Source organism: Euleptes europaea, chromosome 5 (genome assembly GCF_029931775.1).
Source record: "Euleptes europaea isolate rEulEur1 chromosome 5, rEulEur1.hap1, whole genome shotgun sequence".
NCBI classification, from domain to species: Eukaryota; Metazoa; Chordata; class Lepidosauria; order Squamata; family Sphaerodactylidae; genus Euleptes; species Euleptes europaea.
The window spans coordinates 31176037-31194498 of NC_079316.1; the positions used below are offsets into that span (position 1 = coordinate 31176037).

Here is an 18462-nt window from a genome sequence, read left to right on the forward strand (position 1 = left end):
GTTCAATCCCCTCATCTCCCGCAAGGACCAGGTAGTAGGTGATATGAAAGAATTATCCTGGAGAGCAGACAATACTGACTTCGATGGACCAAATTCAGTGTAAAGGCAGCTTCATGTGTGAGTCTATGCTACAGCAGCAGAAATAGAAGCCTTTTAAAGACGCAACGGCGAGATCATCTGCACATTTACTCAGATTCAAACCTCATTGTATTAATTCGAGCTTACTCCCGGGTAACTGAGCTCAAGATCGCACAGAAACAAGCCTTCTAGCGTCAACTATAATGGATTAGGGTCCAGGTCATTTGACACATAACTTTTTTTATATATAAAATTTTTATTAATTTTTTAATAAAAACAGGGAAAACATAACAAACTATAAGTAACATAAAAAGAAAATAAAAATAACAAAAATACAATTTGACACATAACTGATCACTCCTTTACTTGGGAGTCAGCCCCGCTGAAGTCAGCGGATCCTGCTGCCAAGGAAATCAGCTTTGGAACCCAGCTAAGGTGTCAAATCACAGGCAGCAGCGGCAACAAAACAAACAAGCCCCCGGCACTTCCGCCTTCCGGGAAAGGACCACGCGGGCACGCCCCCCCCGTATGCTAATTTAGGGTTCCCCAACCCTCATCGTCACTCCCGGCGCTCAAAAACAGGGCCTAAGTGGGTTACAGCAAACCAATAGGAGAAGGTTCCCTCCCTGCCTCGGCACCTTATTGGTTAAACCTTCACACAAAGCCACTCTGTGGTTGGGAACGAGGATCGTCAGTTAGTTTGAACAGAAGAGGCGACCGTGGCGCCGCAGGAGGGTGGAGTCCGGAGCAAACCAATAGGAGACGGTTCCCTCCCTGCCTCGGCACCTTATTGGTTAAACCTCCACGCAAAGCCTCTCTGTGGTTGGGAACGAGGGTTGTCAGTTAGTTTGAACAGAAGAGGCGACCGTGGCGCCGCAAGAGGGTTGAGCCCGGAGCAAACCAATAGGAGAAGGGTCCCTCCCTGCCTCGGCACCTTATTGGTTAAGCCTTCACGCAAAGCCTCTCTGTGGTTGGGAACGAGGGTTGTCAGTTAGTTTGAACAGAAGAGGCGGCCGTGGCGCCGCAGGAGGGTGGAGCCCGCAGTCGCGCGATCTGCTGGGTGGAAAGAAGAGGCCTGAAGGCTCCGCTGTTCCCCGGGCGGCGTCATGGCTTGGAGGTTCCTCCTGAGGTAAGGGGTGGGGGGCTCCGAGAGCCCCACTTGGGTCTAGGGCAGCGAGGCCTCCTTAAGGCTTCCCTCAGCCCTGGAGGTGCCGGCCTCTTCTCCTGTGCTGCTGCTGGGAGCCTCCGACTTCCTTGGAGCTCAGCGTCTCCGTGCCAGCCGGTCTCTCGGTCGCTTTTCTCTCTGGTGGTTGCGGGCATCCTCAAGGCGGGGTTGTTGTTGTTGTTTTTTTAAATATATATATAATGAAATAAACCGTTTCCAGTGCCTTTCCATCAAGGATGCTGTATGGAAGGTACCACCAAATCCCAATACAGGAACGGATTTGTCCCTGTGGTTCCAACTCCCTGGATACAATTGAACACATACTGTTCTCTATACAAAACATCCCTTGGGAAATGGTTAAAAACTTGGTTATATTCAAAGCATCACCTGTCTAATAAAGTAAAATGTCGATTTTTATTGAATGAGTCAGTACCGGAGATTACTGAGGGTGTTGCCAACTTTCTAGTGGATGTGATGAAGGTGCAAAAACTGGCAAGCTCTGATATTTGATTATATTGTTCTTTGTTTTATTTCACTGATTTTATGTTTTATGATCCCTTTTTGTGACAATTGTAATAATTTTTTATGCCATTAAAGGTTGATGATGAAATAAACAGTTTACCAACTTGAAGCGTCCATGTGTACAAACTTGTTCGAGCTTCATCACAACTTTCTCCTATGAAGGGACGCTTTTCCCGTTGTTTCATTTGGGCCAGTGGGCTTTGCATTTCTTTTGTTGCTCTGTTTGCATTTTGCACGCCTGCCTGCCTTACCCATAGACAGAGGAACTTTATTAAATATTCCCAAACTGGGTCTGTTTTATGGCTCGCTGTCATTATAGGTTTTCTCTTCAAGAGAGAGAATAATGTAATAAATCTCAGGCTATGCTCAGTAAAGATCTCAATGCTTCTGGAGTAGTCTGCTCAAACAGTTTCACTTTCATTTTTACTGCTTGCCCCACCTTTCTCATGCTTAGCTCTTAAAATCTCCTTCTCCAGTTCTATTCCACTCGAAACTATCTTCTGTTCATTAAATGTCTTGAAAGCACTTAAGGGGTAAGGGACTGATTTTGTGTACAGAGATTTGCAGAAGAACAATAGAATTGAGGTCTCTTTCTCAACTATGTTTATTTAAAAACATTTTTGCTCTTAAGCATCTGTGATAGTCTCTTCTAGATAGAAAAATTACAATATTTAAGTTTCCTGAAAAGAATGTTCGGCTAGTTTTTGTATATATATTTAGAAAACATTTTTGATCAAGTGAATTTGCATTTTTTGCTGAATGTATTATTCATGTGTCTAATTTTTATATGCAAAGTAAAAGAAAATTCAAAAATCTGTGTTTATAAACTAGAGCGTGAACTTGGTTCTTGTAGGTTATTCGGGCTGTGTGGCCGTGGTCTTGGTATCTTGTTGGGTTGAGCTGAATCATTGGGTTGAGCTGAATCAACCCCTTTCTGACTATATATTACTCTTCCTACACACTTGAGACACTGTCCTTCAGTGTTACTCCTCTGAAGATGCCTGCCACAGCTGCTGGCGAAACGTCAGGAAAGAAAATACCAAGTCCACGGTCACACAGCCCGGATAACCTACAAGAACCAATGAACTCTGACCATGAAAGTCTTCGACAATAGAGTGTGAACATTTTAATGTTCCAAGTCATTCTGTTATTGACCTTAAAATGTGAAAGCATACAAAGCAATTTTACATTTCCTGAGCTGGGGAAATAGGAAGTGTCTACATAAGAACTGTTACATAAGAGCTTTTTATGAGTTTGAGGTGCTCATAATAATGCCTATTCTGTAATTCTTTCTTCACTCCTCTTGTGATCAGAGGAGGTAGGTGCTGGTCATTTGAATTCAGCATTTTTAAATAATGGGTTGTTTTCCTGCTGTTCTTTTCTCCTCTTCCAGTTGGTCTAATGATCTCCTCATTTCTTATTCTGAGCTCTTCAAAGTATGAGCATATTTTTAGCTTCCCTGTGTCCTTGGGTAGATAGGATGGGTAGATCTAAAGACACTTCTGTGAAATGTAGTGGGAAAAAAGTGTTGTGTTATACCACATCAATGCAGGTTTTTTATATGATGTTAACATAACCGATGTGAATATGTGTGTTTCAGTTTCCTGAAATCCTCATTAATACCTGCATGTAGAATTACTTTAAATCTTCCCAGATTGTTAGGATTTGTGCACAACAATCCTATGCAGAGTTATTCTAGTCTAAGCCAGTTGAAACAAACCAATTTAGACCAGAGTTACTCAATGTAGGTTTGTTATCAAGACTTAGTTACCTTTTCAGATTTGTTAAAAGCGGTATGACTGGTTCTCCTCTTCCCCAACATTTGATGATTTTTTTGCGTACTGTAGGAACTAACTGGTTAATGAATTCAAAGAAAATACTGAATAAAGTTATATACATACTTGCTCTTGAAAGCAAAAAAGGTCAAAATTTTAACTGAAGTCTTTCCTTTGTAATATTTTCTTCTGCAGAGACTTGGAACTGAATCCTGGTTTGTATGGAGACACACTTTACAACCCCTTTACTCGTGAACTTTATTCTCCCCTAGAAGACTTGTTAGGGATAGGTGGCACTGCAATTCCAGATGAAGATATAGATTCAGGAGTCTTATTTGGAACTTTGCGAGGCAATGTGGTTGGATTGCGTTACTATACGGGTGTGGTAAGTACAAAAAATGGTGGTATGGAGAACTAGCTTGAAAAACAAAAGCACTGATTTTGATATAAAATTTTTAGATATCTAAGGCTGTTGTAATGCCTGCTAGTAAGCGGTTTAAAGTGTATCGGGTTTCTGTACCCATTTTAATACTATGAGAATTTCCCATTGAAATCAAATGTAAGCTTGTACAATGGGAGGTTCCAAATTTTAGACAGGATTACCTTTATTGGCAATATGGCCGTACTGTATGAGATGGTGGCAGACTGAGGCTTTAAATGCCAGGCTGCGTGGAGGTGGGGGAGGGTGCTGAACCAATTTCTAGTTTTTGTTTTTAGCCCCACGATCGGTGTTCCTCAGCTGGTCCACTACAGCTAGTCCACCACAGAAAAAGAGCTCAGCTAGGAGGGATTCCAAAGAGGGAAAATTTGAGGAGGGAAACTAAACCATTTTCCTTTGATACTTTAAATTTTACCATCTACCCCACTTTATACATACATGGGGCAGACACGCTGTAGTTTGCCTATGACAGGTGATAACGCTATTTAAAAAACCCAGACCATCTGATAAAGAAGTGCTTTGTTTTGTTCTGTTTCAGTAAAATACTGTTAACTTTCAGATATTAAACATGTTGATACTGAGGTATCAACGAGAATGGCGTTGCTGCGCCGGGTTTTTAGCAGGCTCAGCCTCACTATTCTCTATGGGGTGAAAAGCCCCATTTAAAATTTAAAAAGCTGCAAAAAGGCTTTTTAAATGTTTTCGGCTTGCAAGGAAATGCTTAGGAGGCGCGGTGGTGGCACCTCCTTCATGCCATCCCCTCACACTGCCAGCTCAGGAATGGGCTGTAAATGTCATTTAAAATTAAGAGTTCAGATTTGAGAAACTAGAGGTATCATTTAGAATTATATAATGCTTTTGCTAGTATAAAATGCTGCTGTTGTTAGACTGGGGCTTTTGCACTTATCTCAAAATAGAATGGAACTCTTTCTACATTCATGTGAACTTTGGCTTTCATCTGAGAATAGGTCTTGCAATGTTCTATAAGGGCTGGCTCCTTTGTGAACAACTAGGGGAGAATGACTTTATTTCCTGTCAAATTCATTCTGTTTAATGTTTGTGCTGAAAGCATTATAGGTAAAATTGTAGCATAAAGTTAAACTCAGTTTTCAATAAAAATTTGTTTTGGGACTATATGGTGCAAGTAGATGCAGAATATTTTATGGTGCACATATTATGTCTCAGCAGGCTAATTTGGCTGTTTATACAGGTCAATAATAATGAAATGGTAGAACTTCAACGAGAGCCCAACAACCGATTTGACGTGAATGCTATAAAAGTAAATAATGTGAATGGAGAGCAGGTAGGCCATATTAAAAAAGAACTGGCTGCGTGTCTGGCACACATCATGGACAGCAAATTGGCACTAATAGAAGGGTAAGTTTTTTTCCAGTTGTAAACGTACTAATATTGTACTGTCCTTTCTTTCCCCCTTGAATCAAATTGTCCTTGAATAGCAACTTGATAATGTCCAAATTAGAGTTTGCTTAATTTTTTTTAAGATTGTGACACTAGATTTAAGAAGCAATCCTAATATGGTCTACTCAGAAGTAAGTCCCATGCCATTCAATGTGGCTTACTACTACGAAAGTGATCATAGGATTGTGAGCTTAATTTCAAATCAGGCTGTGGAATTTGTACACTAGAGTATATAAATAGTAGCCATAGTTGTAAAAAGTGAACCAGTATTATATAAACTGTAGTTATGGTAACAGCCTGCTAGTTTGTGCTGGAGGCTTAAAAAGCACATCTGTAGTACAGTACATGAGTAGAGCATGCCGAATCAGACCTCTGGTCCATCTAGCCCCCGCTGCGCCCCCGCATGCAAAATGCAGAAGCACGGGGTGGGGGGTGCCCCACAGGCCCCGCTCTCCACTGGCCCGGTTTGTACGCCTAGCCGGGCAGTGCTGCAGCAATGCGCTTGGCAGCTGTTTGTCCCTTGGCCGCACCCTTCTGAGAGTCCCGGGCAGGCTTGCTTGGCTTTTACCTTGCATTGGCGCTGCAGGAGGGGGCCGAGGCTTGCAGGGCAGCCGGGCGGCCGGAGCCTGCAGGCAGCAGCGTGAGCGGCCAGGCCTGCGGGAAGCAGGAGGCAGGGGGACCCCCAGAGTCCAGGAAAGGGGGGGGCTTTGAACCGGTCCGTGCTGCCTGCGGGCAGCGCAGACACATGAAGCTGCTTTATACTGAACCAGGCCTGTGGTCCATCAAAGTCAGTATTTTCTACTCAGACCGGCAGCGGCTCTCCAGGGTTTCAGGCAGGGGTCTTTCACCTCGCCTGGTCCCTTTAACTGGAGATGCCGGGGATCGAACCTGGGACCTTCTGCATGCCAAACGGAGGATTTGCCCCCGAGCCACAGCCCCTCCCCTCCGCCGGCCTTTTCGCCGGCCCTTTCCCATCTTCTAAGCCCCCTCCCCACCCGTCAAGTGTGGCGGCCGCGCTCCCTGGTCCAGCCGCCCGGAGTACCCCGCCGCAGCCAGCCAGCCCGCCGCAGGGAAAGGGAGCCCCAGGGTGAGGTGGTGCCGCTCCTCCACGATGGCCCGCAGCATGTGCTGGAGGGAGCAGTCCAGGGCCCCGCTGCCACCCTCCTCAGCCTTTCGCTGCCCCGACATCTTGAGGGCAGCCATTGCGGGTTCATCTCCGCCGGCCGCCCAGGCTGCGGCCCTTGCGCGCGGGGCTCTCCCGGCCTGGGTGATGGGCTGCCCTCAGCAGGCCGGCGCTTCCGCCTCCCAGCCGCCCAGGAAGGGGGCAGGGCCGGCGCCTGCTCCATCTGAACCCGGGACACGTGAACAGGAAAAGGGGGGGGGCTTTCAACCGGTCAGCACTGCCTGCAGCGGTTGAAAGCCCTGGCTGCCCAGGAAAAGGGGGGGCTTTGAACCGTTGCGGCTCAAAGCCCTGGCTGCCCAGCAGGGTGGCTGCGTGCCCACAGAGGGCTCCGTGTGCCAAGTCGGGCACGCGTGCCATAGGTTCGCCAACACGGGTCTATATGTTACAAAGTCTGCCTAGAAAACGTTGGGATGTGATGTCTCCCCATGGGTCAGGAATGACCCGGTGCTTGCACAGGGGACCTTTACCTTGACCTTTTAGGAACAGTTTCACTCTTTCCATTTTCAGAATATCTCTTATCCCTTAATTTCTTTTTTATTTACCCACCAAACTCTTTTTATGGTTTCTTGTATACTTTTTTATTGAAGTAGTCTACATAAAGCTTATTTTTAGGACTTGTAAGTGTTCATTTTTCTTCTTTGTCTAGGGTTGTTCCTTATGGAGCAAAGAATGCTTTCACTATGCCAGTACAGCTGAGTTTTTGGGGAAAAGCAGAGAATGAGGAAGCGGTTCTAAGGTACCTGAAGAAGTATGGCTTTAAATTGGCTCCTCCAGAAAAATGTAAGTGATAGTTTATTTTGAGTGAGACTAGTAGAAACACATTTGATCAAACTAGAGCACAAACAGCTGGATTTTTCTTAAACGCAGCTTATTCTACATTACATAATTTTACAAGTGGGGATCCGCAAGAAACTTGTGGAAGCAGCCATCCCATTCCCCCCACCTTTGCTTCCTCCCTTCTCCCCCTACTTCTCTCAGTCTCTCCCTCTTTCTCCCTCTTGCCACCCCTTTTCATACTCCTCTCTCTCCACCATGCCTGTCACTTTCTCTCTCTGCCCCCCACACCTCATCACTCTTTTTATGCCCCCATCACCCTCCCGGCCTCCCATCTGCTCACCCCCCCCCCCCACAGCAGCAGCGATGGCAATGGCTCTCCCGGAATCGCAACGAATCTCCCAACTTCAGAGGTCAATTCCTTAGGGTTGCTAGCTCCATGTTGGGAAATTCCTGATTTGAGGGTGGGGCCTTGGGAGGGTGAGGTTTGGAGAGAGAAGGAACCTCAGCAGAGTATAATGCCATAGAGTCCACCCTCCAAAGCAGTTGTTTTCTCTAGGGGAACTGATCTTTGTCTGGAGATCAGTTGTAATTCCGGGTGATCTCCGGCCACCACCTTGAGGTTGGCAACGCTGGCTCCTCTGGAGGCAATGACTGCTTTGGAGGGTAGAGTCTATGGAATTAATAACTTGCTGAGGTCACCTCCCTCCCCAAACCTCACTGTTCCCAGGCACTGCCCCTCAAATCTCCAGGAGTTTCCTAACTGGAGTTGGCAACCATATCTCCTTCCCACCCAACAGCCAACCTACCGTACCTTTATCTGCCCCTCTTATCTTCAGCTTTCCGTCTCTCCCCCCTCCCCCATGCAGCCTCTACTGTGGAAAACTGCAGTCTTTCTCCACAGTGGGGACCAAAGCAGTTTACTTTAGTCTCATTTCCTCCTTTTTATCTGCACAACAACCCTGTGAGGTAGGATAGGCTGAAAGTATGTGACTGTTCCAAAATCACACAGTGAGCTTCCTTAGCAAGATGGGGATTCGAACCTGGGTTTCCCAGATCCTGCTCTGAAGCTCTAACCGCTGTACCACACTGGGTTTCATAGGGTAGCTGCTGTTGAACAGGAGCAAGCAGCGGTGCCTAGTTGAGTCATGAAAGTCAGATGGTATCAAGACCCCTAGAGAGGTTTGGCCAGGCCTAAGGTTGCCAACCTCCAGGTAGGACTTGGAGATCCCCCAGAGTTACAACTGAATTCCAGACGACACATATCTGTCCCCCTAGAGCCGTGTTGGCGAACCTATGGCACGCGTGCCATTTCCGGCACGCAGCTCTTGCCCTCTATCTAAGTTGAGCTGCGGCCAGCACAAGAGAGGAGCACAGCGAGGGACCTCCCCACAAACGGCCGGGAGACAGGACGAGCGAGGGGGAGGCGATGCGCCGCCAGCTTCTGAGCGGCCCGCCGGCGAGCTGGGCATCGGACGAGCGGTGGCGGGGTGGAAGGCGAAGGGTCGGCCGCAGCTCAGCTGTTTGTCGGCGCCGCTTGCCTCTCCAGCTCTGCCCCCGCCCGCCCTCACTCTGCTGCTGTTCCCCACCGGCGCCTCCAGGGCCGGGCTGGGTGAGGGGCCCACACAGAGCCAGGCCTAGGGGTAGCTCGGGTTATACTCTGGCAGGGCCGCCAGCAGGATCACCTCCGTCGGGGCGGCTCTGCCATCGGGGGCTGCGGGGCTGGGCGGCGAGGGGCAGCAGGGCCGGGGGCCCCGGAGCAGCACTGGCGGTGCCGTGGACGGGGCGGGCGGGGCGCTCCTCCGCTTGTGGCAACCGGAGCCTTTTTGCATGGCGGCTGCACTGCGCTCTCTTCGGAGGGGGCGCCCTCTCCGACCCCTCCCTCTGCAGGCCGGGCCAGGCGCTGTGGAGGCGCCGCCAGCGGGCCAAGGAGTGTGCCAGGCCCCAGGCTGCCAGCGCGCCCCCCCCCACTCAACCTGCAGCGGCATGGGGAGGGGCGGGCCTGTCGCCTGGGCTGGAGCAAGGGCAGGGGTATTGCCCCGGGGGCCGCACCATCGGCCGCTTGCCTTGCGATCGGCCCCCTGGCCCTTGCGATCGGCCCCCTGGCCCTTGCGATCGGCCCGCGCTCGGCTGAGGTTCGGGCCCTTTCCAAGGCTGGGGAAGCGGCCGGGGGTCTCGGGCAGGCAAGCGGCGGCCGCCGCTCTGCAGGAGGGAGGCCTTGGCCACGCCTTCCTGGCGCTCTGGCCGCAGAGCCCGGACAGACTGGGAAGCCGGCGCCGGCCCTGCACCGCAAGGCAAAGCAAGGTCGGGGGGAAGGAGGGAGGGAGACCCCCCCATGAGCGGCGAGCTCGCAGCTGCCGCCACCCCCCCACACCACAGGGTGCTGAGGCTGCTGCCTGCCGGGGCCCAATCCTGCTGTGGTTCTCTCGCCCAGGAGAGGCGCAATGCCCAGCCGCTGGGGCATGTCGTCTGTGCTGCCGCGGGATGTTCATCTTTGATGGGCGGGGGGCGGGGAATCCTTCCCACCCACGGCTCTGAAAACATCAAACAGCTGGGCGCGGCTGCTTGTCCAGTAGGGGAGGGGCCGTGGCTCAGCGGTAGAGCATCTGCTTGGCATGCAGAAGGCCCCAGGTTCAATCCCTGGCATCTCCAGTTCAAGGGACTGGGCAATTAGGTGATGTGAAAGACCTCTGCCTGAGACCCTGGAGAGCTGCTGCCTGTCTGAGCAGACAATACTGACTTTGATGGACCGAGGGGCTGATTCAGTATAAGGCAGCTACATGTATACAAAACATAGTGGCATTTTAAAAAGTTGTTTGTATCATTGAAAGCTCTGTTATTGTGTTTTTCCTTTAAGGCAAAAGATGTTAATGTATGAGTTGTTTTTACTAAACTAAAACCTCAGTATTCAGGTTAAATTGCCGCATTGGCACTCGGAGATAAATAAGTGGGTTTTGGGTTGCAGTTTGGGCACTCGGTCTCTAAAAGGTTCGCCATCACTGCCCTAGAGAAAGGGGCTGCTTTGGAGGATGGACTCCATGGCATTATATTCGGCTGAGTCCTCTCCTCTCTCCAAATCCTGCCCTCCTCAGACTCAACCACAAGATCTCCAGGAATTTCCCAACCTGGAGCTGGCAACACTAGCCAGTGTAGGACCCAGTGGATCCTCCCTCAAAGGCCAAAATAGGCAGGGAAAGGGCTGGGCTCTCCCCTCTCCCCCTGCCTTTTACTGACCGAAACTGAAGCCTGGAATCTGATTTCCTAGCAACAGCCACTGAGGGAATCCATTGCTTAATGCTGCAGGTGCTCCTTTTATCATTTATAGATTTTTTTAACACCCCCCCCCCATGTTTTGCTTTTAGATTTCAGATTTTTCTGCAAACTTGGGACCCTTTTCAGGTTTGTAGAGATTCTTCTTGCCCATTCACAGCTCTAGTCACTGGACTTAAGTATCCAAAGGTTTGGCCGAGTGCAAGAAAAGGAAGACTGCGTGGAAGGGGCTTTTACAGATATTAAGTAGCATTTTTTCTCCCCTTTCAAATTATAGCTTTAGGCTTGGGTTTTGGATATAGTGGGACATCAAGCAAAGCTGGAACAAGTTACAGTGCTCCAGTTCATGCTGCTGTACAAATGACAACTGAACAGGTATAAATAATTTCTTTTTACCCAAGAATATGAGTTGTTGCTGTTTTAAAATCTTAATTTCATTTTAAGTACTAAAATTGGTTTGTATAAACTCAGTATCTGTTTAACTGTGTTTATTTAGAAACAAAAAACAAAATGCCCCTGCCTTAAAACAGTTTAATTTGCATTGTAATATTGTGACAGTAAAACAAAGTCATTTTAACCTACCATTTATATACTTGCTGTGGTGGTGGTTAGAAGATAAAAAGGCAAGGACTACTATCAAATGTTTAATTCTGTCATGTCACAAAATATGTTTGAACTAGGTAGAAACTGTAGTTCTTAGTTACCTTTCATCCATGTTTAGTCAGACGTGGGTCTGTCTATTCCAGTGAAACTCCCATATAGCAAGTTTTTTGTTCAGAGTCTCAGCTTGTGGGCATTAGTGCAGGGGAGTGAAGCAGTCACTGCCTTTCAGTGAATAAATTTCTAGAATGCACCCCTTCCTAAGAAGTGGTATTTATCTTACTTAACTTATACGCCTGCTAGGCAAGACATAACTTATGTGAACTTAAACAAAGTTCTTTTTATTGTGAAAACTTCAAGCAGAATATATGAACTGAGAAAATATATAAAACAGAATATATGAGTCTTTAAGATGTAATGCAATAAAATACAAGTACTCATACGAAAACTCAAAGTTCTAAAGATATAATCTGAGTCAAATGTCTGTTATTTAAGTATATAAGACCATACATACATGCCAAGGTTGTGTGTTCGAGATCTTCTTACCTAATGCAGTAAGCAGGGGAATCTGCCTATCTAAATTTCTATGCCTATATATATGGCTGTGATATAATTAACTAAAGCATACACTCCGGTAGTATCTAACATAACACAGAAGCTGAATCATGAAACCATATTTGGACCTATCTTAAGGCAAGGTATGCTAAACCCTCTCTCAGGCTGACCATGTCACCTCTGTGTTTTGTTATGAGACATGAGTGTTATAATGTGAACTTAAAGTAAGGTGCTGAAGGTTTTAGATACTGTTAACATTGAGTCTGGTCCTACAAGTCTGAGGTCTCAAAAATATAGAGAAAGGTTTGATATACTTCTAACTGGTGTTAGACATACAAACTGAGAATGGTGTGGTGTTATGTAATGTACTGGGAGTAAGCCTAGCTCTCGGAGAGAAGGAAACACCTCACACTGTTTTGGCCAAATGCCCAGAGTACAAGATAAGAAAGGAAAAGTTTAGTCCTTTTAAACTGAAACCAAGATGAATTTGTGCAGAGGAACCTGTCTTGTGTGTGTGTCTGGTGAAACAGTGCAGGGCAGGTAAATGGCTTACATATCATAGGGCCTGTAACAGGAGCAGTTCTGTATGAGGATTGAAAGGGTTGCATTGTTAGGGTGCAGAACTGATATGTGGGTTCCAAACAAACACACAGGCGTGTTAACTTTTTTCCTTTGAAATAAAAACAAGTGAGGAACCACTTTCATTAAAATATTTTTTTGCCATAATTGTGGCAATTTATCATTGAATCTTGTATGTAAGTAACATAATTGCTCATAGAATTGAGTAATTACATGTGTCATTTCTTGCTAGAATAAGATAGGTTCTAAAAACCTAGGGCTTAGATACGGTTACTTCCTTATTGTATAACCTTAGTATGCTGTTATTTAAAGCATCTGTTTTATATTAGCCATTGCCAACTAACACACCTATTCTTTTTAAGTAAGTTTTTTGTTCATCTTCTGTTGTAGCTGAAGACTGAGTTTGACAAACTGTTTGAAGATCTGAAAGAAGATGATAAAACACGTGAAATGGAAGCAGCGGGGGTATGTATTCTTTTGGAGATGCTGTATTGGTTTATATTCTTGGTAAATGGACAAGTTAAATACAAGTATAGGTGTGCAGTACTAGATAATTAAGATGAAAATAAATCATACATCTTGCCTATTAGGTGCTGTGGAACACAGGCAGGACAATGCTGCTGCAGTTGTCTTGTTTGTGGGCTTCCTAGGAGCACCTGGTTGGCCACTGTGTGAACAGACTGCTGGACTTTGGTCTGATCCAGCATGGCTTTTCTTATGTTCTTAACTTCTATTTATCATGGTTTTCTGTATGGGTATATAATGTGATCATCTTGATTTTTTTCCGCAGGCTGTTTTAACACCCTTACTTCCACACCAGAAACAGGCTTTAGCTTGGATGATTTCGCGTGAAAACAATAAGGAGCTGCCTCCATTTTGGGAAAAGAGGGAGAACTACTTCTACAATACAATTACAAACTTTGCTGAAAAAAAGCGACCTGAAAATGTTCTTGGAGGAATATTGGCAGATGATATGGGATTGGTAACTATATATAGATATATTACGCAGAGAAGTGGCATGGTTGAGTTATGAAAAAAAATACTAACTTCCACTATACTTGCATTTCTCAGGGTAAAACGCTTACCACTATTGCAGTCATCCTTACCAATTTTCATGGTGGCAGACCTCTTCCTCTTGAAAAGAAAAGTGATCAGTTGAAGGAGGTGAGCTACATGCATTCTTGATCTCATATCTAAATGCCAGGGCAGTACTTTTGATTACTGTAGTAGTACTGAAGCTCAGTCTAGCCAGAGCTGAGGTGCACTTGCTTGAAGACAAAACTGCTCAGGGATTGAGGAGTCAACCTGTTGTGGGAAGGGGTTACATTCCCCGTGAAGGAACTGGTTTATAATTTGGATGTATTGCTGAATCCTGGTTTACAGTTGGGGGTCCAGGCCTCCTCTGTGGAATGTATCACTTTTTATCAGCTATGGCTGACATACCGTTCCTTAGAAAGCATGATTTGGCCATGGTGATCTATGCTCTGATTACATCCTGTTTAGATCACTGTGATGGGCTCTAAGTGGGGCTGCTTTTGAAAACAGTCCAGAAACCTCAGTTGGTTCAAAATGGGGCAGCTAGGCTAAAGTCAGGGCAGGGTACAGGGATTGTATCACCCCAGTGCTTAAAGATCTGCACTGGTTGTGCATTTGTTTCCAGGCACAATTCAAAGTGCTGGTTCTTACCTTTAATGCCCAAAATGGCTTGGGGCCATGGTACTTGAAGCACCACCTCCTCCCATATTGTCCAGCCCGCTAGTTAAAATTGGCCTCACATGCTCTGCTCTCTTTACCCCCACCTTCAGAGGTGAGGGGAGTGACAACCAGAGACAGGGCTTTTTCAGTAGTGGCTCCTTTATTATGGAATGCCCTTCTTGAAACATACCTGCTGTCTACATTGTTCTCTTTTGGGTGCCAGGCCAAAACGTTTCTCTTCACTCAGGCTTTTAATCAAGGGGTTGGGCATAATTTTTAGTGTGCCTTTAGTCTGAAAATTGTTGCTTTAAGCTGCCCAGTTGCCTCATTTTTTATGCTTGGGCTGTGTTTTAAATGCTGTATTTTAACTAATGAGTTCTAATGTTTTCTTTTCATTATGGTTTATTTTGTAAATGGACTTGGGCAGGTTCCTTGGAGTGGCAACATAATTTTAAAAAAATAATAGTGGTGATGAGAGGAAACCCTAAAAAATATTTTTTTTTTTATAGAAATATGTTTCTACTGTGAAAAGTGACTTAAAAGGTAATTTGTTTTAAATTTGTACTATTTACCTAGAAACATGTAGTGTGTTTTTAATCTACCTTGTCTGTATCTAATTGTATCTAACTGTATCTAATTCTGACCTCATTTGTTGCTGTGGTGGCAACTACTGCCAAGGCAATTAAAAAAAAAATCTGTACAGCCCATCACATCTCCAGTGGCCTTGCTGGACAAAAGCCTCACCTGACCCCACCCACTTTCTAAAAATACTTGGTGAGCGCCAAGAAAAGTGTTGGTGGGTCTGATGATGCTCACAGGCACCATTTTGGGGACCCCTGATATAAAGTATGTGTGTGTGTAAAGTGCCTTCAAGTTGCAGCCTACTTATGGCGACCCCTTTTGGGGTTTTCATGGCAGGAGACTAACAGAGGTGGTTTGCCAGTGCCTTTCTCTGCACAGCAACCCTGGTATTCCTTGGTGGTCTCCCATCCAAATACTAACCAGGGTTGACCCTGCTTAGTTTCTGAGATCTGACGAGATCAGGCTAGCCTGGGCCATCCAGGTCAGGGCGATATAAAGTATAGTTCCTTTTGAATAGTTTAACTTTTTCTTGTTGATGCATAATTATTTTGAAGTACCCATTTCTTCAGATACAAAGGAAGAAAATGATTCTGTTCTGCCTCAGTCATCCCATCCCAAAAGGTAGGAATCTAAAAAAAGTTCTATTTGTCCATGGGCCTTTGAATAAAATACAGATGGGAAAAAAAACCAGTTTAAATATTGTAGTTTCCCCAGCAACATCATTTTTTCAACTTGAGATCAGGGAAGGCTGCTGGTTTGTTATAAAATGACAAACATCATACAAGACAGAGGTTTCATGCTTGAAAATCAACCTGGCTGTGTTCTTTGAAGCACTTTTACGCTCCTCCCAGAACTTTTTCTTGTGCTCTTCAGAACTTGCCTTTGTTTTTTAAATAGTACCATTTCCCCATTATCACCAGACTGTTTATGAATCTCGCCTCTCTCCACATCTACCACCCAGTTTCAAAAAGAAATGCTCCACAGAATATTGGGAAGAACCAATGTTCATAGTAAAACAAAAACAAGGCACTCCCAAGTGTGAAGTATAGCCAGTTAGTCCATGGGGTATTTTGGTCCCAGTGGGTGATTGGGAAGCTTATTGTAAACATTCTTAATTTGTGTAGACTATAAAAATAACTTGTCTGTCTAAATTACTAGGTACTAGTATGTGGCTTTGGAGTGTTCAGTGTATTTACTGTTTTCTTTCTGGGTGTTTAGAGGTAGAGCAAAGAAAGCCACAGACACAGTCAGTACTGACTTGGAGCCTGAAGAGAAGAAAATGCAAATAGAAAACAGTGAGATTTATTTAATTTATTTATTGGTAGTGATATTTGCTTGATATCTTCATTCATTGACAGAGCAATCCTATGTAGACTTACTCCAGTCTAAACCCATTGAAATGAATGGGCTTAAACAGAAGAAGAAGAGTTGGTTTTTATACCCCTGCCTCAAGAAGCCTCAAAGTGGCTTATAATCACAATCCTTTCCTCTCTCCACAACAGGCACCTTGTGAGGTAGGTGGGGCTGAGAGAGTTCTGAGAGAACTGAGACTGGCCCAAGGTCACCCAGCAGGTTTCATGAGGAGTGGGGAATCGAATCCGGTTCTCCAGATTAGAGTTGCCGCTCTTATTTATTTATTGGATTTTTGGGCCGTGCTTCCTGACTAGGTCGGGCTCAGTTACAATAAAATTATCAACAATAACCAGATAAAAGTAGTGCCTTAAATCGCAGCAGTAATTAAATTGCAGCAGTAATTAAATCAAAAGAAAATGTGGAATTTATGGGAGAATGGGAGGCATGGACAATATACTGTATTAATGAATTTAACTTGGGAAATATTAAAGGTTATGTTTTGATCTAATTCAAATGATCTAAGTAGAAAAAATATTACTGTTATAATTTAGATTATAAGAAAAAGTGATATATAGTTAAATTTATATATGAAATATTATAATGAATTAGAACTTAATTACAAAGGGAACCACAGATATATAAAATAGATGAGGGGAGAGGGGAAGTCAATAAGATAGAATTATTTGTAGCGATTAGACAAAGATTGTTTATGTTATACAAATATGTTAATTGAATGATGAAACTAAATGTGATTTAAGTGGAAAATAATAATTTTTTTAAAAAATCGCAGCAGTAATAACGATATAGCAAAATTTACCCTTACATTCCACTATGGTTTTATTGGTGGTAGTGTATCGGGAGAGGCGGTCCCGCAGGTATGATGGTCCCAGCCTGTTCAGGGCTTTAAAGATTAATACCAAAACCTTAAACCTGACCTGGTGCTTAATCTGGACCCAGTACAGCTGGCGAAGCATTGGTTGGATGTGTGCTATCCAAGAGGTCCCTGTAAAGGCCTGTGCCACTGAACTCTGGACCAGTTGAAGTTTCTGGATCAATCTTAAGGGAAGCCCTGCGTAGAGCAAGTTATAGTAGTCCAGTCTGGCGGTGACTTGCATGGATCACTGCTGCTAGGTCAGGACGAGAGAGGTAAGGTACCAGCAGCTTAATCTGGTGAAGTTTGTAAAAAGCCACCCCTGGCTATTTTGGTGACTTGTGCCTCCATTGAAAGGGAGGCATCCAGGATCACCCCCAGGCTCTTGACGGATGCAGCCGCTGTTAATTGCACCCCGTCAAGAGCCGGTAGCTGGCCACCACTACATCATACTGGCTCACTACACCAGACTGGAGTAACTGTTTAGGATTGCACTGTTAGTAACTGACATTTTTCTTGTTTTACCAGCCAAAACCCAAACAACACAGCCAGGAACAAGAAAAAAGAGGAAAGGTATGACACTTAGAAACTTATATTGAAATGAGTACGTTTATATTAGGGAGGGAAGGAAGCAAGAAAAGGGAAACGAAGGAGAAACTGAAAGGGGTGGTGGTGGGGAACCGAAAAAAAATTAAGTGGGTGTGAGAGAAGAAAAGAGGAGGCTGCCAGGGGGTGGAAAGGAGGGAAAGCTGATTATGGAGGGGGGGCATAATGGGTAGGCAATGAGTGGGAAGGAGGGAGGGAAAGTGGGAGAGGCTGTTGGGCCTTCTAGGGGCAGAGAAAGAAGAAACTGTCTGTGTGTGTGTGTGTGTGGGGGAGATAATGAGATTCCCCCCTGAGAGTCCTCACTGGTCCCCCACTTGTAGCAGCTAATTTTGAGAATTTTGTAAAGTATAGTTATCTTTAAATAGTTGACTTTTCTTGTTGCATACTTACCCTGCATTGAAACTTATATTGAAATCAGTGGGCTCATATTAGAATTGCACTGTGAGACCCTCATGAAATGCCATGGTATTTTTTGCACACCAAAAAGTTAGTAGTATTCTAGTGATGTTTTTTATAATTATGCACCAGAATGCTTTGCAACTAAGTACTGCTGTTTATCAATACATGCTCCTCTTTGCTAGAATTTTTCAGTTCTGTTTTCACCAACCTTTCGGTGTGATGTCTCACTGCTCAGTGGTAGTACAGATGCTTTGAATGCAGAATATCTCATGTTCAGTCTTATGCATCTCCAGTTTAAATTTGATGATGGATAGTAAGGCTGGGAAAAGCTTCAGCTAGAGGCTATGGAGACCTCTGCTGGTCATTAGTTTCTACGTTCACTCTCTTGCATCTCCAATTAAAGGAATTTGGGTAACAGGTATTAGAAAGACCTTTTTCTGCCTGAGAGCCTAGAACATCCCTTTCTACCAGAGCAGACAATACTAAGCTGGCATGACTGTTTATGTGAAGCCCTACCAACATATGAACACATGTTATGGTTTTCCATTAATAGGCTATACCTACTGTCACATCATACTTTATGCTTTAGGTGTGGTG

At 45.1% G+C, this 18462-nt stretch overlaps 1 protein-coding gene across 1 annotated transcript in view; it reads left to right on the top strand.

Annotated features, from left to right (window-relative positions):
* HLTF (helicase like transcription factor) overlaps positions 1 to 18462 on the top strand; it is a 179417-nt gene that overhangs the window by 139675 nt on the left and 21280 nt on the right. Inside the window, exons 10-20 of the mRNA XM_056850392.1 lie at positions 3846 to 3925; positions 5190 to 5356; positions 7228 to 7361; positions 10909 to 11000; positions 12750 to 12824; positions 13150 to 13341; positions 13431 to 13523; positions 14564 to 14597; positions 15191 to 15257; positions 17389 to 17433; positions 18269 to 18276. Of these exons, the coding sequence (XP_056706370.1) occupies positions 3846 to 3925; positions 5190 to 5356; positions 7228 to 7361; positions 10909 to 11000; positions 12750 to 12824; positions 13150 to 13341; positions 13431 to 13523; positions 14564 to 14597; positions 15191 to 15257; positions 17389 to 17433; positions 18269 to 18276 (987 nt within the window). The remainder of the gene's footprint in view (positions 1 to 3845; positions 3926 to 5189; positions 5357 to 7227; positions 7362 to 10908; positions 11001 to 12749; positions 12825 to 13149; positions 13342 to 13430; positions 13524 to 14563; positions 14598 to 15190; positions 15258 to 17388; positions 17434 to 18268; positions 18277 to 18462) is intronic.